The sequence below is a fragment of the Seriola dumerili genome, unplaced genomic scaffold (genome assembly GCF_002260705.1).
Source record: "Seriola dumerili isolate Sdu_G_001 unplaced genomic scaffold, Sdu_1.0 BDQW01000449.1, whole genome shotgun sequence".
NCBI lineage: Eukaryota > Metazoa > Chordata > Actinopteri > Carangiformes > Carangidae > Seriola > Seriola dumerili.
In genome coordinates, this window is record NW_019174704.1 from 5,532,775 (window position 1) to 5,555,387 (window position 22,613).

Genomic DNA, 22,613 nt, shown 5'->3' on the forward strand with positions numbered 1-22,613 from the left:
CTATCTATCTATCTATCTATCTATCTACTTGCAGTATCCCTGCATGAGACTTCATTCAGTATTGTGTTTTTATTTTACTGTTTCACTTCTTGACATTGATGCACCACAGTCCTGGGGTGTGCAAGATTTTTATAAAGAATAATATTTAATGGTAAAGCGCCACTATTTAAGTATTCAAGGCTATATCTTGGAGGTAAATGCCGTAAATAAATATGGTCCTTGTAATGTGTAATTAAGTATATTGTAATAAATATACCAGATTTGGCCAAATAAAATCGTAGCATTTAAGTTCCCTGCATCTCTTTATAGCCGACATGGTTCACAGTTATCTCACGTTTATCCAGTTTAGCATTTTCCTATTTTCATATATAATATTTTAAATGGCTAGTGGCAGGGATTTCTTGTATTACCCATTGTAGCCTTTTTGTATCACCTTCTGTTATCATGTAAAATGTAATTTTTGTGATATGCATTTGAAATAAACATGGTATTTTAAGTTTTGGGTAAGCAACTCTCCACCTTCTGCCTCCTGTCTCCTTTTCTACTTTCCACCAGAGACAGTAGAGAACCTGTACAGAGGATTTTTGTTTCCACTCGAAATGATAGTGTTCACGCCCACTTCCGCCTTGTTTTCTTTCTTACTTGCTTGCTTTCTCTATTGTTTGTATTGCATATGTTTTAAAATCCCTGAAATGAGCGTTGTTAACCCATGCCGACTGACACATATTTTCATGACGTGCCACATTTATTTACAACACGTGATAGGAACATATGAAGGGCGTCCTAGTTTAAGGAGGCACAGTTTATACAGCACACCATGTGACAAGTTAGCCAATCAGAAGGCAGACAGCAGGACGCTTTAGCCAATCAGTGACTCGGAAGCGCATTGTTCAAAAACCAAACGCTGTCGGGTAAAACAACTCACCAGAAAGAGAAGTAGTAGTCACAGGTAGCTTGATTTGATACAGTTTAACCCAGTGCCTCCAATTTCAGCCAAGTTCTTGAGTTTTTGGCGTTTTTCTCAGTAACATAAGAAGTTATTAAGAATTTGTTCGCTGGAAACTTCAGAACTTCGAGGTAAGTTAAATTAACCTTTGCTTAAAGGTGGGTCACTCCATGCTAAACGACAGTAAAGCTGTTCGTCACCGTAAATCGTGATTATAATATAATAAAATATATATTTTTCTAAATCCAGGTTATGTTTGATGTAATAACGTTACAACTTCTCGTATGCGTTTATGTGCAACGTTAATTTAATGTATTCACGCACTTACCTCGTGTTGGAAAGTGTGTTCTCTATTTATCATATGTTCCAAGTAGCTGAGGCACAAATAGCAAAAAAGTTAACCTACATGCATTAAAGTTGGCATTGTTACTTTGAACACTTGCAGTGCCCAACATCTGTGAAAAGTTTAAGGACATTCATCTAATGTAACTAAAAAAAAGAGGTTAATTTACATTTTTATTGATTTCAGTGATGAGATTCTTCTGCACCAGTGTTGAACTTGTCAGGACAGGTGAAATAATTTTCCTGTTTGACTGCTCAAGCAGGTGCTGTTTGGCTCTGAAGGGCAAAGAAGGCTTCATTCAGTTTCTGTGTTCTCAACTTGTCTCATGACACACCCTTGTTTTTTACTAATCCCCTCCTACAGTGAGGTGCTGCCTAAAGACTATCAAAGCTATAACACTTGAGTCCTTTAATGTGTATTTATGCATTCATTTTCTGCATATTGTATCCTAATGCAATATGCAAAGGGCCACTACAAAGTGGCTTTTACATGGATTTTAATGGCTCACAGCTAAATTTGAAATATGTTGTGATTATATCATACTCATGAAGATTTGTCTTCTTGCAACAGGTAAGCATGGCGCTGTCTTTGTCCTCCCCATGTGGATGCCCCTCCGATGAGGAGGAGGAAATGGCTGTGTTTGAGTCAACGGCAGCAGAGCATGGAGGTCTGACCAGACCAGGTCTACCCGAGATTTCTGTCATTTCCCCTGGCCTGGACCCCCGGCCGTTTATTGCAGGATCGGTGAGAGTTGACAGGAGTATGCTTTGTGTAAATATATCTGCAGTGTACTTTGTGAAGTTTCCACTGTAAACAAATGAGGTTTGTTTACATTACACATTTCTCACCAGAACACATCGTGTGTATTCTGACGATCAAACAAAACATGTTAAACGTATTTACTACCTCAGTCAATATTTGCAAAGCCTTTTTATTAAATGTTTTGAACCCTATAATTTTTACATTGACTTCCTGTTTCCACCCATTTACTGTTTTAATGAATGAGCACATGAAAACAATGATTTAAATTCTTCCATGTCAGCAACAAGCCATTAAAAATGTTAAATTTGTCTATCCAGAAATTAGCAGTGAAACCTGGGTTGGTGAGACAAGGAAGTGGTGGTGAAGGGAATACTGAGAGGGTGAAGGTCTATCTGCGCATCCGGCCACTTAGCGAGATGGAGAGAGAGAAAGGAGAAGAACAGGTAAGACCTTCATTTGCAGGATCAGATGTCACCAATTAGGTATTCATGATAACTGCAGTCATGATGCATGTGCGCATTCATTGGTTTTAGTAGACATATTCACTGTGCTCAATTTTTCCTCTTCTGTTAGGGTTGTGTGGCTGTTCAAGATGAAGAGACTCTGCTGCTCAAAGCACCGAAAGAGTCTCAGAACATGAGGACGGCAGAGAGGGGCATCACCCAGAGCATGCACAAGTTCAGTTTCTCCAAGGTACACTTGTGCTCAGTGTTTACAAAATATATATATAATTGGTTTCCAACCTGAAATCATATTGATTTTGTTGAAAAATAAATAAATACATGAATAAAGCAGTAGTGCTGGTGGGAGAGTAACCTGCGTGGAAGTGAATGATAATTCCAAACAGGCTTTTTTTTTTTTCATTTATATTGATGGTAAATATGGGCTGATGGGTGTGAATAGCAGCCAATGTCAGTAATAAACAAGGAGGATGCTGGAGTAATTTGATTTATGTATCACATACTGATTATTTTCATTATCCATCTTTCATAGATCTTAGGGCCAGAGACCACACAGCAGCAGTTTTATGAGTGCACGATGAAAAAGATGGTGAAAGACGTGCTTCAGGGAGAAAACAGACTCCTCTACACTTATGGTGTCACCAATTCTGGGAAGACGTACACCATTCAGGGTAAGATTTTATTCTTGTCCTAACAGTACTTGGACACATCGATAGAAAGCCCAGGTCTGATCGTGATGTTAGTGTGTGCAGCTTTATGAAATGGGTTTGTTTGTGCTTTGACTTACAGGCAGTGGTCAACAGGCAGGCCTCCTACCCCGAGCTTTAGCGTCTCTGTTCAGGAAACTGCAGGGTCGTCTCTATGGTGCCATGGACCTGAAGCCTGTCATGTATCAGGATGTGAGACAGCTTGAACCCAGTGAGGTCAGGGTGGAGGAAATCCGCAGAAACTCTCTGCTCAAAGAGGTAAACACAAAGTAAACCAAAGATATGAACCACTTTTCTTATAGAATGAAAAATGCAATTTCCTTGTTGTTCCAATGTGTCCCAGATTGTTTCTATGGCTTTGTGCCAAGTATATGTTAATAATGGACTTTGGTATATTTCTTTTTTTTTTTTTTTTCATAATTTTCAACAGCTCATCCTAAACTTGGACATAGATACAGATTCTTTATAATTTAATGTCAACTAAGTTGTAGTGGGTAGTAGTGTATGTTTTAAATCTAAAAAATATCCAACTAGAATTGACTGAGCTGTACCTGATATGTGTCAGACAAATCAGGGTCCTATGGAAAATGTTTAGATGATGACCAACTGAAAACAAAGACCACTAACAACAGAGGAAGTAGTGTATTCATCCAATTAAGAGTAGAAAGGTTTCATGTGAGTTGGAAGATTAGAAAATTATCTTATTAAAAAAATACTGTCTGTGTCTATTCTGCAATTATTATTCCCATCAACGTCTGACATCTCAAATAAGAATCTCCAGCACATGTTAGCTAAACAAGTTAGACATGAAACTGTGGAAGACAATTACAATTGCTGCCATTTCATGAGACCTTTTCAAAAGTCTTGTCTTAACATTTCATATTTGGGTTGTGTTATTTTTATTATATCTGCTGATCTGGGTAACCACACTACTCATAAAGATTTGAGTACCCTCTTTCACATATAGGGGCTGATGTACTCCTCTTATGTGTTACAGGATGACAATTTGACTTCTCGTCGCGGTGGTACCACTACAATCTGGGACAGCGGCATCGGAGGACTCTCCTCCACAAGTAACATTACCAGCCAGCTGGAAGGTGAGGAGGACTGTCAGTGTTGTATTTGACATACTCCAAATTGATTCAATTTATTTGAATTCACATTACAGTACAGGAATTGAATGTTGACTGTTGGCCCTCGGAACAAGTGGTTAGTTTACTGACTGTCAGATCAGATCCTGAAATGTGTGTAACCATTTAATGTTTTCCTTTAAAGTATGACACATGTTGATGTTTGACCCTCTCCGCAGACACTGACAGTGTTTGCCTGGAGCCAGACAGCCTTTCACACAGTGGTGGGGACGACCTGGAGGAAGGGGTGCAGTTTTCTATCTGGGTGTCCTTTTATGAGATCTACAATGAGTTCCTGTATGATCTGCTGGATGCTTCACCCTCCCTGCAGCCAAGAAAGAGAGTCACACTGCGGCTTGGTGACGACAAGCAGGGCAACCCCTTTGTGAAAGGTACCACTGACTCATTCACAGAAGTAATATATTGTACTTTAAATGAGTTTGATTACTATAGTATATATCAGTTTGAACCTGCTGAAGCTCAATCCCATTATGCAACTTCTCTCATGTGATGTGTTACATTTTATTAAACAAGAAATGATGTTAAAGGAAACTATGCAATAGATGTTTGCTCTGTTATGATTTTGAAATGGAGCACATGAAACATGATTTGTTGCTCCTGTTCCTGCACCTGCTGCTGCTGCTGCTGCTTTTCATGATGCAAGAAAGTCATTTTTTGCTTCTTGCTCTTGTTATGTCAGACCTCACCTGGATCCAGGTCCGCAGTGCAGAGGAAGCGTGGAGGGTTCTGAGGGCCGGACATCGTAACCAGAGCTTCGCCAGCACTCATCTCAACCAAAACTCCAGCCGCAGGTAGGAGCGCATTGAACATTTGCCTTTCAAAACCTTATTTTGATTGATTGATTGATTTATTTGATCAAACAGACTTGTTTGACTTGCAATTACAGCATCTCTGATCCCAAATTTGTCACCTACACAGCCACAGCATCTTCTCCATCCGTGTCCTGCACGTCCGCCCAGAGGCAGATTCAGGCCCGGCCACGCACATCAGCGAGTATGTTATCTTATTTTCCCCTACTTGGATGTTCCTAAATTTCACAGGTTTTCCGTAGGTCTTGAAGTCTTAAAAAGCATTGGTTTGTTTCCTCATAAAAAAGGTCTTTAAAGGCATTAAAAAGTCCTAAATTTATTTATCAAATGTCATATTCTTCCCTCGAGTCTGCCATAGGGACTGATATTAGTTCATTTTAAAATGTTTGTGTATGTGAAGAGCTACAATTCATATGTAGTTAATATTAATTGGTTATTTTCTTTTAAGTCACCATTTTCTACTGCTTATCCAGGTCCATGTCATATATAATGATTGATTCATATTATTCGGAATTATTGTATTGAACTGTGATATTCATGGACTTGGCAAATAATTCCAGTCATCTTATTGTTTTCATAGATATTATTCATACTTTAACCCCTGCAGAAACCCTGATTACAGTTTTGTTTTATTTTCATCTTGATATATTTTGAGTTTGTTAAAGTGATAAAAACAAAGTGTCTCTTTTTTTTAGACTGACTGTGTGTGATCTGGCTGGGTCTGAACGCTGTAAAGAGCAGCGTAACGGTGAGAGGATGAAGGAAGCCAACAACATCAACACCTCCCTTTTAACACTGGGCCGCTGTATTGCTGCTCTGAGGCACAACCAGAACAACAAGTACGTGTTTAACTGAAACTCTGAATGAAGGCACACCACTGCTGATCATTTTAAAAATTGAATGTGGCAGTGGTAGTAAGCTAGTAAGTGGACCTGTTAAATTAGGGTTATTTTGTCATGGTTATTTTTGTCACAAATACTTCTTCTGATCATAATATATTTGAATGAGCTGTTTGAGAAAGCAAGACCTTGAAAACCTCACAATGCCTCCACAGATCACGACCCCCTCAAGTGGTGCCCTTCAGGGACAGCAAACTGACCCGGGTGCTGCAGGGTTTCTTCTGTGGCAGAGGAACCTCCAGCATGGTGGTCAACATCAATCCATGCGCCTCCATCTATGACGAGACCCTCCAAGCCCTCAAATTCTCTGCTATTGCTACCCAAGTAAGAGACACTGCTGTGCATCTAACTTCTGTGATATGCAGTGACTGATTTAGGGATAAGACCAAAGACAAATAAAATAACCCTCATATCATTTCAGCTGGTCCATGGCCCATCCACAAAGACCAGAGTGGCCTACATCCTGTCTCTACTGCGCGAACCAGCAGGAAACGGTAACGAAAGCACGGTGCTGGAAGAGGAAGAGAATGAGAGTGATGTTGAAGACGGAGACATCACCATGTTAAACACTGAGGTAACGTCCTCTACCAAAATACATGAGAGCTAAATATTCACTATTTTTTATCTCCACAACCACTTAACCAGTTTTCTTTCCTCTGCAATACAATTTCATCTATAAAACAATCTTATAATGTTGCATTGAGGCTTTCAACAGGAGTGTTCTGCATATTTAGACACAACATCTAGATGATGCATTTAAGGTAATCTAAAACCAATAACAACTCAGACAGCTCCTAACAGCTGACTCTATCTTTTTTAGGCTTTGCTGCAGGCAATCGACGTTCTGAAGAGAGAGGTGCATCGCCAGCGGGAAGAAAAAGAGGTTCTTGAGGCCAATGTGAGAGAGCAGGTGGTTTCTGAGATGATGGAGGTCATCACTGGGATGCAAGATGGCTTCAGGTGTGTGTGTGTGTGTGTGTGTTGTAAATCAAAATGTCAGAGTTTTTAAAATGCCTTTTTAATATTAAACAAGTTGCATTGAGGACATGTGTTAGAAGCAATTCTAGCAATGTTTTAGATGTGAATCTAACAGTTCCCTCTTGATAGAAGTTGCTATTAGGTTTAGTAAAGTAATTTGAGAAGAACATGGTATTCTTAATGAAAGGATTATTTGAAAAAGTCCACTCTACAGGAAGTCATAACATAAAGATGTTTAAAGAAAAAAGTTTTACTTTGAGATCAATATAGATCCTAAGAGGTGGCATCTTTTTACCTTGTAGTGAGACCTTGGAGGCGGAGAGGGCTCTAATCGAAGAGAGGTATGAGGACAAGATATCTAACCTGCAGAAACATTTGAAAAAATTCTACAGCCAGGAGCTGAAGGTGAGAGTTCATGATCAGCCTCAAGTCTGCATCACTTTCACGCAGTTTTTCAATACAAAAAATAATCTGCAAATTTACACAAATTTCCCAAATGCAGTCAGTTTTCACGATGCCATCATATAGTAATTGTAATGCTGTTCCTGAATCTGTGCAAAGATATTTGAATCCATGTGCTATCAATTTTCACAATTTCATTTCTTTCCATCATTTGTCTCAGGAGCGTGATCAGGAGATTGAAGCTTTGTCTGCTGCCCTTGAAAAAAACGAAGATGCTGAATCGGTCTCCATGTTAGTGCCGCCGGGAGACGAGCCTCGGCGTTCTCGACGGCTCACCGCTCGGACAGAACTTGGCAAACTGCGTGCTGAGCTCGACCACTGCCGCACCGAGCTGCTCACCAAGACACAAGGTACAGTCTGACTGGAAGACTGCTCTGATGACCTGTTCATGTTAGGATATTAATGTTGGTAGCTGACTGTCTTGTTCTTTTTGCCTATACAGAGCTGACAAAGCTAAAGATGCAGCTTGAAGTGCCAGGTTCAACAGGCACCGGTGCAGCTGACCGCAAGCTTGAGGAAGGTCAACGGGTCAGTTACTGTTGCACCATGACAAACACAGTGGTATTTTTTCTACATGTGACCCTCCAATAGACTAAAGTTCTGACTCTTTCTCAACAGAACCTGCGTCTGCTGCGTCTGGATTTGCAGAGGCTGGGGGCGGACCTTCAGTCTGGTGAACGAGCCTGCTGTCGCAATACAGGAGGGGAACGGCTGCGTCAGGCATTAAATGCTGCAGATGAGACACTTGCCAAACAGGTACAACCACAAATATGTATGAATGGTATAATACTAAATGATTTTATAAACTAAGGTCATATCATAGGGTGCTTTATCTTCTGTGTTCTGAGAGAAGGCACCCAAAAACTAAGACAAATGGTATATTTTTTTATTTTCATATAAAGCTATAATTTAGTTGGTGCCTTAAATTGAATTTATCCAATAAGGGTTTCATTTATCATTTAGTTGCATAAGACCACTCCCTGTGATGCCTACATGTAAAATTTCAGTCAGGCCAGAGTTTTGATAGTAATTATATTTCTCCTCAATTTGATGCTGATTAGGGATGCTCTAGCTTTAGAGAAGCTTTAATTGATAGATTGATAGTATTTTATTGCAGCATCTGTACAAATCTCAATTTAAAATCCTTTGTTTTTCTCTCCCTCTACTCTTCACTAACCATCTTGATGCACAGCCAGCTTTTAAACTAAATCTGGGTTTCTAACATTTGCACCAGGTGATAAGTGCCAAAGCATGTTCAAGAGCTGCGTTTTGCCTCACTCTCTGTCACTTACCCTCCAACCTTATCCTTCACCTTCACTTCCACCTCTGTGGTCTTGTCTAACCCTGTTGACTGACTTCTTCTTAGGACCAGATCCTGGTGGAGCTGCTGAACAGCCTGATGCTGGTCAAAGCTGACTTGAGGCGGAAAGGAGAGACCCTTGCCAAGATACAGGCCACCCGGCCCCAGATGCCTCCCTCTGGCTTTTCTGCCTCTGCCTCCACCACACCAGGTTCCTGTAAGAAGAGGGGCTGTGGAGCCGCCACAACAAGTGATGCTGAAAACCGCCCTCCACAGAAACGGCCCTTTTTCCAGTCTCTGTTCCCGACACGCACTCCAACGCGTAAATACAACACTCGAGCTGTTGAAGAAACAAACCTTACCCCCTACACACGGATCTTGCGGTCTCGTCAGCAGTCTCCGCCTCCCAGCCCTGTCCCCACCCCTCGTAGTCTCAGAGGGAAGTACTGAGCTATTTATAGCTTCAGAGGGGCTGTGTCCTTATCAATATATTATGCAACAACATAAGTCACACTCGCTGGTAACTTTATAGTATTTTTATATTGTTTTTTATATGTTCACTGTTTGCAGTGCAGTTGACGTTATGTTGTCATGCCAAATACAGTTATAATGCCAGTAAAATGCTTTAAATGAGGTTGCAGTATACTACTAAGGTAATTGAGGTGCTTTTGAGCAATAAAGTTGCTCAGAGTGATATTTATGGGCCGTATGGTAATAGTGCATGTGTGTATAATTAACCTTCTCTGCAACACCTCAACATGCCTTTGCTGCAAGTATTTTTCTTTTCCACAATAAAATCAATGAAAACCTTGTTTTGAGTAGTTGAAAGAAGATGCTTTTTACTAACATTTTTGAAATATTTTTTTACTGTACTAATATCTTCATTTGATTCACTACAGTGTTTTCATATCCTGTACAAAATACAAAGAAACAGTCTTTGCATAGGTGGTTTGCTGTATTTAAACAATTTACATAATATATAAGCATTGTTGAGGCATGATTCACAATGTGTTTGTGTCGTACTTTTTTATGTTGTGTGTTAATAGTTCAAAGTGTCTCTTTGTACTACATGCCTGTGCTCTGATGGATTCCTTTCATTTGTGCTTTTTACATTGTTAACCAAGCATTAAATGATACAATAACTACATGTGTATTTAAATCTATTTAAAAAAATCCAAAATCAGGCTGCCATATATTGTTTATATGTTTGCAGTATAGATTTCAACTTGTCCTGGACAAAAATGATCAGGATTACAAATTTTTACAAACAAATGTGATTTTAATGTCAAACAACTCTGTACACATCCACATGTAAATCTTTCCAACAGTCCTTTGTCAAAGTCTATCAAGCCGCCAAGAAGTTTCATGTCACAGGATACACAAATTGTCCATTTCAGCGAACAGCAGGGTGGGTGTCAGGGTGTAAAGGAGATGAGATTCAGAGGAGAGACCCTCCTGACTGGAGTGTTGTTGTTTGACAGCTGAGAGAACAAATCTGCTGATGGCGTCTCAATCTGATCTCTGACCTGCGAGATCTGCCTCAATAGAGCCTTTCCCTCTTCACGAGCCTACAAACAGACCACCAACACCAGTTATTGTTACTGCTACTTACACTCTACTAGTACAACAGGGTGCTCAGATTATTGGGATACACTTACATCATTGTAGTCACAGCAGCGCTGAGCGCAGAGGGATGCCTCATCGTAGCACTTGTTCTTGAAATAGTACTGACCCAGGTACCGCAGGGCTGTGCTCACCTCAGCGTGCTCCAGTTGTTCCTGTCACAACAAGATTTTGTTAGAATTTGATTAGATTTTTTTATGCCTTACTATACTGACTTTTTTAAGACTTACTATACTACTTTTTTTTTAACCTTATTATACCATGACTTTTCATGTCTTACTATACATGACATTTTTATGACTTACTATACTGTGACTTTTTATGCCTCACTATAACTTTTTTTTAATGCCCTACTATATTAAAATGTTTTATTCCTTACTATACTATGCCGTTTTTTTATGCCTTATTATAGTATGACTTACTATATAATATGACATTTTTATGCCCTAGTATACAATTACGTCTTTATGCCTTACTATACTATGACTTTGTGATGAGGTGGCACAGTGAGGCAGTGGTTAGAACTGTTGCATTACATTGAGAAGGTTCTGGGTTTGAACCCTGGGCCTGGGGCCTTTCTGTGTGGAGTTTTTCTGTTCTCTCTAGGTACTCCGGCTTCCTCCCGCAATCCAAAGACATGCACATTAGGTTAACTGGTGACTCTAATGCCTTAGTATACTATGCCTTACACACATGTACATACATAACATTTGCGTATGGGCATTTCTGAATGTAAATTCAGATCTTATATGTTAATAAACTGTTTGGTTGACAGCATTAAAAAAAAAAATCAATCTCGAGACCAAACCTACACCCTTGATTAAATCAAATTCTGCTTAGGGCCCCATAAAGGCTTGGGCCAACTCTGGGTAAATAGTAAGGAGTATGTTATAATGTACAATAAGTTAAGGTTACAAGGTTAATTTATTTATCATTTGACACAGGGTTGTATAACAAGATGAGACTCGACCATAAAAAATTGTTTTATTTTTTTGACTTCTTATTAACCGTATATAATTTTTGTTTTGGTAAGTAGCATAAAGGGAACTACAACTAGCACCTCCATATGCAACTTTTATAGTAAATATCCAGTCAGAGATGATGATGATGATTATTATTACTTATACTTTTTTTGGCCAAGGTGTTATACAGCTGCTTCTCTGTCCTGCCAGAATGTTGTGGAGAGGGTTAGAGTTAGTAATGTCCCGCCTGAATCTTACATTGCATGTTTCTCCACAACAACCCTGAGTGAATTCAGAGCACAGACACAGCCTTTTTGACCAGCTTGTGTAGTCTCCTTGTGTTAATGTCTGACATGCTGCTGCCCCAGCAGACCACAACAACTGTGTGAGCTGCCCAGTTAGTACACCTGTTCTCGTGCTGCTCTTCAGCCCAGCAAACTAAAAAAATTTTTTTTTTTTTAAAGAACATGCAGTAATGCAATTTGCATTTTCATTTTCATTTTCACATACTCATGGGCGTTCTATGACCATAGTAAAATAAAAATTGAAAAGCTATTGACAGTTAATTTTCAAAAACTTAACCTGCTCTACAGTGACCATATTCAAATACAATAAGCAAACAGCGCCCACAGTCCATTGCATTTACATTTACATTCACTACGCTCTTTTGGGGTCAAAATGAAAATGAAAATGAAAATGCAATTTGTCATTCCCCCATCAAGGCAGGTCATCAGTTAGGATGTCACTTCCTTGCCACTTGTTTGTCTGTCTGGGGCAGAGGCAGCGGCTTGTTTTACCAGGGCATAAATGACACAAAGATCCACTGTGATATGCAATATTTAGTATTATGTGAAACTTTGTGGCTGTGAGGACGAGTTCAACAGAAATCTTTCAGAGAACAACAGCTTCTCCCCACTCTTTGTGATGTCACTCACTCTAGCTGGGAACATTCTGCCACATACACACTAATGTAAAAATCTGGAAAGGTACAGTTACGTTCATGAAACTTGAACTGTCACTGTGCAAAAACTATGAACAGGATTTCTAGAGAGGTAGATTTGTCTCAATGTTTGTCTCACAAATGGACTGAATGATTAAAATAAACTCGATGGTAAAGAAATGACGTCAGTTATCACTTTACAGGTTGGATGGGTATGAAATGCGGTCTATTTACAATGCATCTTCATGACCATCACAGTGTAAAAAATCCAGCCCCCTAAAATTGAAATCCACAAGCGTAGAATAGAGATCCACAAATGCTTTTTCGCTTCACGAATAGAAAATTGATTCACAAATGTCTGTCTGAAAGTTGTAAATGTTAGGAAGATATTCATCAATGCTTTTCATTTATTTGTAAATCAACTGAATGTATTCAGAGATCACTTTTTTATTTGTGGGATTTGTTTCTGTATTTGCAAATCCATTTTATATTTGCAAGATATTTTTGTGAATTTGCCAATTTATTTTTTGTATTTGTGGAAGGTGTTTTATATTCACAGATTACACATTTACGCAAGCATTGTCGATCTGTTCACACACATAATGCTGAAACAAATCTACTTCCATAAAATTCCATATATATTCATAGGCTTCAAAAATGCTTACCCCGCAAGAGAAAATGTCTTGGATGTAAAGCATGTAACACTGTGCAGCATCATCAGATTCGTTCAGCTGTTCATGGAGCCTACCAAAGGAATAAGCAGAATTCACATTTACCACCTATTTTTGGGTAGCACAAATAACATGTTGACATATGACAATGAAAAAAAAAAAAAACCTGTGGATCAGATCTTCATTTTGTGTTCAAACATTTAAGAAAATGTGATGTTTACTATGTTTTAAGACCACAAGTTTTACTGATGTTCTTCAAATGTTAAACTCGGGACATAGTGGTAGACACTTACTTTGCCAATTTGAGTAGAGCCATTTTCTCTACATCTCCAACAGAGTATGCCCTCCAGTAACACTAGATAAAAAGACAAAAAGTGTCTCATTGTCTAAATCAAACAAGCCAGAAACCTTAATGAGTTTCATTACACACACCAGGAATCACTAATAGTTGTAACATGCAGACCTTCTTGGCTTCCACCTGCTGTGACAGTTTTTCGTAGCTTTCACCCAGTGCGACCAACATGCGCGAGTCGTTGGGCCTACAAGAGCATATCATAGTATGTCAAAACAAACAATGACCGTTTATGGATTATGAATGTTGCATATGTTAACGTATTTAGTTTCAAAATCCATACCTGAGCTGGTGAGCCTTTCGATAATAATATAAACAGTAAAAGGGCATCTTGAGGATTTCATACGTCTGACCTAAGCCATACCAGGCCCGGTAGTCCCGCTTGTTCACTTCAATAGCGTGTCTGATAGAAAAATCATAAGGAAAAATGAGGAAACAATGCTCACGATATCAATTCAGCTGGTCTGAACTCTAATGCTTGTGAAAGGTCTGTTAATAAGTAAAAACTCCACAATTCAATCACTGAAAAAGATGCTAAGATATCCACCAAACATACAGGTTTTCTATGCTCAACCTCTTCAGTCTGACCTGTAGGCCTGGATGGCAGCTGAAGTGTTCTTCATTTCCATGTATTCATGGCCCATGAGGGTCCAGGCGCCGAGGCAGCGAGGGTTCAGTTTGAGGGCTCGCTGGAAGTACAGAGCTGCTTTCTCATGCTGAGAGCGTAAGCTGTAATAGTTACCTGTGAATAAGAGACATGACTTATCAGCACAAAAACAGGAGTTTTTGTTTACAATATCTGAAGGCTACAGCCCTCTGTAACCCTGAAGAATAAAAAATATACTGTATATTTTTAATTTATGAAACCCTAATGTTGTCTAGTTTGTATTTTATTTTTACTAATTCAAATGTAGATACAGAGTTAAAAGAATAAAACACAAAAAATGTCATTTAGAGCAGAGAAAAACCAGCACAATACAAAAACTGTAGTTGCACTTGTGAAGCTCTAAATCTTTTACATTTTAAAAGATTAATTAGAAACAATAGATTATCTAAATTATAATACAGTTTCTGGATGAAGTGATTTCAACTAATTATCCCTTCACAAAAAAAAAAAAAAAAATGCTGTAGTACTGCACTTTTGTGAACAGTGACATTTGATCTGATTAGCTCAATGCTTACCGATGACACAGCACGTCTCCACTCTGTACTTGTCGATCTCCACCAGGTTGTGGGCCAAGTAGCTCAACTCTGGCTTCATGCTCTGTGGAAGCATGCATCACCGTGAGACACAGAACCAGACCTTCTTTCAATAGTGACTTTTTTTTCCCACTTAGATCCTTGGCTGAAAACTTGTGAACCCCTGAGATAATTCAAAGGTCAAATAAAAACATGAAGGTCCTTGTGCAAGGCACTTTGTCCCTAGTGGATGATATTATTTGGACCTCTAATCACCCTGTCAAACAGCTGAGGGAATATAAAATACTACAGCAAGGAACAACAAAGACAGCTGCAGTGTTAAAATACAGAATTTAACTCCTCAACAGCTGCAAGCAAAAACAGCAAGTTCAGCAACGCTTCTATTTCATTATCCGTGCTGTGTTCACCATTGGCAGTCGAGGCAGGTAAGATTCAATCAGGGAGCGACCGTGGGTGTCTACGTAATCGTTTACAAAGGTCTCCGTTTTCGCCCGTCCATGCGACAACTAAAACTCTCAGTTTTCGGTCCTCTAAAAACTCCGGAGTAGCATGGACGGGAGGCGAAAACGTAGCAAAAGAGATGCATTTTAAAACGAAAAAGTAGTAGTGTGGACAGAGCCTAAGTAAATTGTCAACTTCTTCAGCACTAAGTATCACAAGTACTGAACTCACCTTAACATAGAGGAGGTTGGAGAATGTGTCCATGTTGTCAATGCGATACGGATCCTGGTCCCTCAACTCATTGAACAGAGCCAAAGCTTGGTCAATATCTGAAATGAAATGAGACAGAAGGCTGTAAGACTAAACCCTACCCCCATAACATTCTTCTGACAGGCAAAAATCTTCTTCATTAGGTAAGAGATAAACCTCTGATGTTGTGGTAGGCCACAGCAATCTGGGAGATGATATAGGTGCTCTTCGAAAAGCCGGCCTCGATGAGGTTCTGGTATTTCTGCAACGCTTCCTTAATCATCTGCAGCTCTGTGTACATGTGGGCCATGAAGAAGTCTTTAATCCAGCTGTCTGGAAGAGACAGTGACTTGAGCTGGGGAGAAAACCAAAGAGGACAGGTTACATGGTATCATGTTGGCTCTGAAATGTAAAGTTTAGTTTAAAAACAATGAGGCTGTGTTTTGAGGATTGATTTTTGGGTTCCTAAATGCGTAAAAACTAAAGTTTTTACCATTTCAATATTGGTGACAAGGTTACTGAGCTCCAGCCAGGCTCCCCAGTGAAGAGGAAGTGCGTGAATTGCCTCAACAAACACATCCACAGCCTCCTTCAGCAGATCCAGCTTTCGTAGCACCACCCCATACCTGTGCTCCCACACACACACACACACACACACACACACACACACACACACGTATGCACACATATAGTTTATCAGCAGTGTCCACCCTATTCCTCTGCATAATATAGGAAAAGTGCATACAGATTGGAGGAAATGTTCTTACAGGTACAGCGTGAAGCCGTCCAGCTCTCCTGCATTGTGCTTTTTACTGAGCTCAACCCTCAGTTCTCTCAAGGCCTCATTGCGAACCTGACCCTTCTCCAGAGGACCTAGAAGCACACAGAAAAACATATAAAAGATCAGTATTAAAGAGTAAGAAAAGCATTTTATTCTCTTTTTTTTTGGTCCAAACACTTAAGTCCTCACCCAGACTGTCCACTGTCTCGTCATCCTTCTTTTTCTCGCCTGACTGAAGACAAAGAAGGATACTTTTCAAAGCGGTTCACATGTACTGCTATCAAAGTAAAAGCAGTCTTGTCATGAAATGAATATGAGCATGTCAGATATCTGCAGACTCTTACCAGATAGCGAGAATACATATAGAGGAAATAAGCCTTCTGACTGCAGCAGCCTTTCAGAAAGTAAGCAGCACGGTCATACTCTTTCAGGTCAAAGTAGGATTTGGCCAGTGTAAGTGCATCCAGGTCTTGTGCATCATCCTGTATTTTTGGACAGACAATGAACAAGAAAAGTCATCCTTATTAAGTCAACTCCTATACCGGAAAAAAAGATGGATCTAGTAGAAAAACACAAAACTACTTTCATAAATTAGTAACTGTATGGTCCACTTCAGAACATAAAATCAACAGCTAATTTTTCTCTCTACATAGAAAACTATGAGCAGGGGCAGTATACATTCAGTGACTGGCAATTAACTGGCTAATCAAACCTAAGATCTAATAATGATGTTCTGCAACTTTAGACTATATATCCATTAATCATTAATTAATGCTCAAATATATTTTTAAGCATGGTCTGGTGATATTCTACATTTTTTAACAGTAGTCAGTACATCCCATGAAAAACACAAAAGCAACAATCAATCGATCTTGATACAGAGAAGTGTCTGTGTACAAAGCATGATATAGGTATACTGGCATGATATACGATGTATAGCTAAGCACTTACGCTGTTGACAAAAACAATTATCACAAATCATACAGTTGCACAAGCAAGCACAAACATCCTCATTTATTACAATGAACGTGGCTACTGTAGTTGATTTTGAGCCAATCCCAGCACACCAATTTCATGACTGAAAATAGACCTCAATGAATGCACCATTTACAGTGCCACACTACAGTGCCAAGCCGCTCTTGGAAGCTACTTAACTTGTTCTTTTTAATGACAATATATATTTGTGACCCATTTTTAAAGATACACATTTTCAGTTGAGGTTGCAGGACCATTTAATGGAGATCAGGAGATCATTCATGATATTTCCATGATGCAGCCATAAAACATGCAGTCTTGGGTTTAAATACTTCACATTGTACACCTTCAATGAAGAGCTGGAACAAGGGAACATACTGTCCAGATGTTTTAGGTACTTCCATTAGACAATCAGGGAGGCATGTGGTCAGGCCCATATTCATTCTGCAGTATGAAAATGACCCCGAACATACAGCCAGAGTTATAAAAGACTATCTACTAACTTTACTTTTAGCACCTCAAAGTTTTATACTACATACTACTATATATATGTATATATGTATGTATATACACACACACACACACACACACACACACACACACACACACACACACACACACACACACACACACACACACTGATGGACTAAGATGATTTCTTTCAACCCTAAGGCTACTTAAGGGGGGTTAATAATGATATAATGAAAAGCCTTGTTCCTTAGAGTGTACAAACCTCAGTAAAGGGAGCTGATGGGGGTAATTCATCCTTGGGAAGAGGGTCCAAAGCAAATGCCAATTCAGAAGCCCTGAAGTGTAAACACAGGAAGACTGTGACATAACTGTGACACTGATTAAAGTCAGAGTCATTTTTAGATTTTGGGTTTTTGTGCTATCACTCCAGGTTACTTCTTGCAGCAAGAAAAAAGCAAACACCAAAAATTGCAACAAAATTGCTTCTTTTTTTTTTTTTAAATCCAGCTTCCGTCCAGTATATGGCTGCTAACTGATAACAAATAACAACAAATAGAAGTTGAGCCCAGTAACAGTTTAGGGAGCATACATTATGTACATTGATAACATGTGTACTTCTATGTAATACAGTCAGAAAACTGGGAGCGAAGTTACACACTATTTCACAGTGTTTTATTCCCTGGATGCACTTGATGACTTTCTATAATAAAAGCGAACATCCTTTTGAATTTGTATCTAAAATGATGATTTAACGACGCACTTAGCTGAAATATAACGTCCATGGTTTGTAGTTAGTATATTCAGTAAATAGCATTAGCTAAATTGATAAAAGAGACTTGTCAACAGCACTGCTAATGTAGCTAACAGGTAACTTGGCGTTAACGTTCAGTGTCAGTTACTGAGGTAACAGAGCAGAAAGACAGGCAGCTAATGGCACATTAGTCACGGTCAGTCTCACCACTTGGCGCTGTGTAGCAGTCCTCTTTCTTTACAAAGCGATATGACCGATATTAGCTGTTTCTTGATTTGCACCAGATCTCCAAACTCACTACAGAGAGCCGCCATTTTCATATTTTATCAAGCAAGTATGTTATTGGTGGACGTTACAAAGAGGTAGTCCCGCCCACCAAGAGTGGCATCACTTCCTCTTCCTCTCAAAATAAAAGAGTCATGCTAAATATTTGGTCAGAAAAGCACAGCCTTTGCTATTCTAATGCTGTTATTTGTGTCATATCACATAGCACAGGTAGTTGTCTGATTACCTGCACATGCAAACCCGCATTTTTTTTTATCACAGCCACATGTACCTAGCCATTTAATACTCAATGCAAGTTCCATATACTTCATTACATAAAGCAATCATTATCAAGCATAATGAAGAACAAGAGTTTTCAGTATAAAACAATGACAAAAACTGAAAATCTAAGTCAGAATATATTATAATAAAAATAATTTTATGCTATTAAAACAGTGGGCAATGCAAAGCATACCTCTCTTCAGCCACTTCAATAATAAAATTAATTTCAAAGTCCTGTTTTGTGTCATTGAACTAATTCTGACAAATAAATAGGGGGGGGGGGGAAATTAAATGATGTAGCCTACTACATCATAGCCTACTTTGTATACACACCTGTGTTGTATCCCTTTAAAATAACAATAGTAGTGCTTTGTTTTCTTCACCTGCAATCATATAGTGCATAAAGACATGTAACATCATCAGAGCTTTCCCTCTATATTTAGCCTTTGGAGGGGTTACAGCCTTTGGCAGGGCTTACAGCTCTTTTAGCCCTGAGCTTACAGTCATTTCACACTCATAACTTCAAATGTGGGAAATCCCCACTATTACCCCAGGGCTTAACCCTGCTACAGAGCAGGGTTATCCCAGACTCTCTGAGGTTATAGCCAAAGGATCAGGGTTAAAATAACTGAAGTGGTGGACTGGAGTTAGATCCAGACAATAGGATTTTCAGTGTTCAATCAAATTACTGTGATCTGAGCAACTTCTCTGATCATCATGTTTGTGGTATGAAATGTTACAAAGAGAGAAATATTACAAGCATAAAAGCAGGGCAATAAAACAGAATACACCATGGTGGCTCAAGTATTCCATACCTATCAAACCCTCTTAAAGACTATTAATTACTAAAGCCTTGTTGATGATGTAAGGCATTGAAAATGCACTATATATAAAGAGCTGTCAGACACTCAGTCATTATTTATGTCTTTAGAAAGGCTCTTTATTGCTCTGCTAAACCCAGCCCATGTTCTGTCAATATTATCTGCATTTGCCTGCACAGAAACAGCAGTAAATTATTTCTTCAATATCCAGCTCAGTATGAGTTGTGAAAGAGCAGGGACATTATGATTCTTTCTTGTACAATAATGTGTCATAGTTGATTGCCTGCCCAGCTCCTGCCACTGGCCTCCATGCTTGGCCCTTCTTCACTGGCGCAGAGCTGACAGGACTCATCATGTTCCTGTCCATCAAAATCAGCAGCATTGCATAGAAGTACAAGCACAGCTTCTTTGTGCATGATATTCAAATTCTCACTTTTTCCCTTAAATAATGATTAATATGTCACATTTCACTTAAAGTAATGTAGGCCTTTGTGAAATGAAAATGGCATAAGTTTTACTTTGGACTTTTCAACCATAAGCCCAACCTTTCTAAAGGCTAAAATATATGTAACAACAATGTGTTGAGAACAGTAAACAAATCCAGGACCAGCACGCATCCTTGAAACAGTAGACTAACAGGTGTTCACACACTGAGCTGGCACTAAAACCCACATGGCAACTGCTAAGTGAACTTTGATCCTAGAGAACATACATTCTTAAAGTATTGTTTGGCCAAGATGTTTCTCTTGTGAGGCTTGGACCAGAAACATGTCATCTCTTTCGTGCACGAAGAGACCGCAGATAGCACAAAGTGTTTTTTGTTCACCGACCTCATACTGAGTGATGTCCACAGTTGCCTTATCCATCAATAGAACAACAGAACAGAAGGAATGCGAGTGTGCAATGTCACTGACACATGAGCTTGGTAAGATTTGAGAAGGAATAACATGCATTGCCTTTTCTTACTAAAACACCCTCTGCACATTCATGAGGAAACTACATGGGTGTATAATATTAATTTAAAAAGACTAGTCTGTATAATGATGTTGTTATAAGATCTATTCTTGCATGTTAAGTCCCAATGAAACAGTAAAAGGCTTGAGATCAATAATGTTTTTTTTTCAGGATTAAACAAGGGGAATAGTAGCTGTCTTATTCATTCAAACAATGAATTCCTATTTTTTAAGAGAATGTAGAGCATGACTTTACTTTACTCCTATTAAAAATGTATCAGTGATGCAGCAAATCTGTGTAATTCTTGAGTTATTCTGCACATATTAAACATGGATGTTTTCATAAAGTAACTACTTCAACTTTCCTTATTTTATATATTTTACATATCAATTGTTTTTAGTTTTTTTGAAATCATTTTTCATTTTTCTGCATCATACGTCACTGAAGTTATTTATTTGGCATGTACTGTGGACCTTTGATGGGAAAACCGGCATCAGTTCTGTTCAGTTCTTGAACATTTAGTGAGCAGAAAGCATATGCAGTGAGCAGACGTTTGGCACAAGGAGATGGGTGTATCAAAAACTGTGTACCTAATTTTGCCACAGGGTGGCACTGGCTAACTGGATTCACCAGGGTAGAAGCAAGAAAATACCCAGTCCAATGTATTAACTGTATAACAGATTAAAACTTATTATTAAAAACTTTTTAACATATCATCAGCACAAAACAAGTGTCATTTTCACAATATATTCTCCTTGAAAGTGCTGGACTACGATGACCTGCTGGCATCGTCGTAATTCTTCTGGGAATCTGACGATGAAGTTGACCATCCACATCCTTCCTTCCCTCTCTTTGAAAGTTACCATAGGAGTAGTGTGTTTGAAATGTCCTTCTTAATTGCTTGAATTTTATCCAAAGAACTGAACTGGGAATTTGGGAGGAGAAATTAATTGTCTCTGGCCCCCCAGGGTCTCCTTAAGAGGAAGTGAGGATGACACAGAATAGTTTTCAACTATGTTCACAGCAGAGAGAGGACGGGTCCTCTACATGAGTGCTGCCTGATACTGAGGTTCTGGTTGTTTGTTTGATACGACACATAAGATCCACCACGTCAAAAAAATCTGATATGGCTGATGATACTCCATTATATTCCCACAAGACAGCAGAATATAATTTCCCTTCATTTGGATGCAGCGTCCCCACTCACCTCCCCCAAAGTCTTTGTTGGACATCCTCTGTCGGACATGTCTCCCTATTTTCTCCACAGAGCAAAAGCCACTTAAGAAGACTGACAAAGTAATCAAGTAGCAGTGCAGTTTACAAGGCCGAGCACATGGCTCACTGAGCAGGTTGAAAGAGGCGCAGAGATGGGCCATATAGTCCATCCCATTCACTCAGCCCTTCCTCTCTTCCTTACACATACACAGTCGCGTACACACACACACATTTCTGATGTCTTTTTTTCTCCTTGCCTCTGTAGTTCTTCACTTGAACATCCCCAACACACATACATACACACACACACACACACACACGTACATACATACACACACCTCCTGCAGGTATGGGGCAGTAAAGTGCGTGATGGAGCTGCTGAGACAGAATTTTGAGACAGCTGTGTAATTGAAAGGGAAAATGTGCCAACAATGTGCTTGATTGTGTGTGTGTGTGTGTGTGTGTGTGTGTGTGTGTGTGTGTGTGTGTGTGTGTGTGTGTGTGTGTGTGGATGTTCAAGTGAAGAACTACTATGCTTTCACTTGGCACTTTGTGACTCAAAGTTGTTTGTGAAAATCAATATAATATAATTATTTAACCAAGTATGTGTCATTTTGATTTGCTGTGTTTTTGTTATTACTAAAATACTCCAATAATGTCTCATGTCTGTGCTGATTCTCTGTGTATAAATAATAAAAGCGAACAGGCTACTGCTCAATTTATCTCTTCAAAGGTGGAGATCAAAGGTTTAAATGAGCTTAATGTAGTAGAGTTTTCATGTGTTTCAGTACATACTCCTTATCAAAAAAGAAGCCTGGATAGTGTTACGTTCTGTTTGTTTTT

The 22,613-nt window shown here is 39.1% G+C and overlaps 2 protein-coding genes across 4 annotated transcripts; one reads left to right on the forward strand and one right to left on the reverse strand.

Annotated features, from left to right (window-relative positions):
• Positions 1-958: 958 nt before the first annotated feature.
• kif20a (kinesin family member 20A) lies at positions 959-9,630 on the forward strand. Of its 3 annotated transcripts, none has more exons than XM_022762504.1 (20): positions 959-1,077; positions 1,860-2,033; positions 2,369-2,494; positions 2,625-2,744; positions 3,045-3,183; positions 3,302-3,477; positions 4,217-4,316; positions 4,529-4,741; positions 5,050-5,161; positions 5,289-5,363; positions 5,875-6,018; positions 6,234-6,402; positions 6,500-6,652; positions 6,899-7,038; positions 7,359-7,461; positions 7,679-7,868; positions 7,961-8,046; positions 8,137-8,274; positions 8,711-8,752; positions 8,885-8,961. In XM_022762504.1, exons 2-19 carry the CDS (start codon positions 1,866-1,868, stop codon positions 8,738-8,740), a joined length of 2,382 nt encoding a protein of 793 aa, XP_022618225.1. In that variant the 5' UTR covers positions 959-1,077; positions 1,860-1,865; the 3' UTR covers positions 8,741-8,752; positions 8,885-8,961. The 3 variants fall into 3 exon arrangements, with proteins under 3 accessions (XP_022618225.1, XP_022618226.1, XP_022618223.1); XM_022762505.1 differs by having other exon boundaries at positions 8,715-8,752; positions 8,885-8,930; XM_022762502.1 differs by lacking the exon at positions 8,711-8,752 and having other exon boundaries at positions 8,885-9,630.
• Positions 9,631-10,082: 452 nt separating this feature from the next.
• Positions 10,083-18,548, reverse strand: cdc23 (cell division cycle 23). Its single transcript, XM_022762599.1, has 16 exons — positions 18,442-18,548; positions 17,746-17,818; positions 16,382-16,519; positions 16,227-16,269; positions 16,024-16,129; positions 15,750-15,882; positions 15,434-15,611; positions 15,239-15,336; positions 14,549-14,630; positions 13,955-14,108; positions 13,650-13,769; positions 13,478-13,553; positions 13,308-13,369; positions 13,009-13,087; positions 10,477-10,596; positions 10,083-10,386 (listed from the first exon to the last, which is right to left on the reverse strand). The coding sequence occupies exons 1-16, from the start codon at positions 18,546-18,548 to the stop codon at positions 10,234-10,236; spliced, it is 1,722 nt and encodes a 573-aa protein (XP_022618320.1). The 3' UTR covers positions 10,083-10,233.
• Positions 18,549-22,613: the final 4,065 nt, after the last annotated feature.

Excerpts from the sequence above, each read along its gene's own strand:
- kif20a (XM_022762502.1), top strand. The coding sequence starts at position 1,866 with ATGGCGCTGTCTTTGTCCTCCCCATGTGGATGCCCCTCCGATGAGGAG. Across the intron at positions 3,184-3,301 it reads GAAGACGTACACCATTCAGG|GCAGTGGTCAACAGGCAGGC; the intron begins GTAAGATTTTAT and ends TTTGACTTACAG. Across the intron at positions 5,162-5,288 it reads AACCAAAACTCCAGCCGCAG|CCACAGCATCTTCTCCATCC; the intron begins GTAGGAGCGCAT and ends TCACCTACACAG.
- cdc23 (XM_022762599.1), bottom strand. The coding sequence starts at position 18,548 with ATGGCGGCTCTCTGTAGTGAGTTTGGAGATCTGGTGCAAATCAAGAAA. Across the intron at positions 16,130-16,226 it reads CGAGACAGTGGACAGTCTGG|GTCCTCTGGAGAAGGGTCAG; the intron begins GTGAGGACTTAA and ends GTGTGCTTCTAG. Across the intron at positions 13,088-13,307 it reads GCTCTACTCAAATTGGCAAA|GCTCCATGAACAGCTGAACG; the intron begins GTAAGTGTCTAC and ends TTCCTTTGGTAG.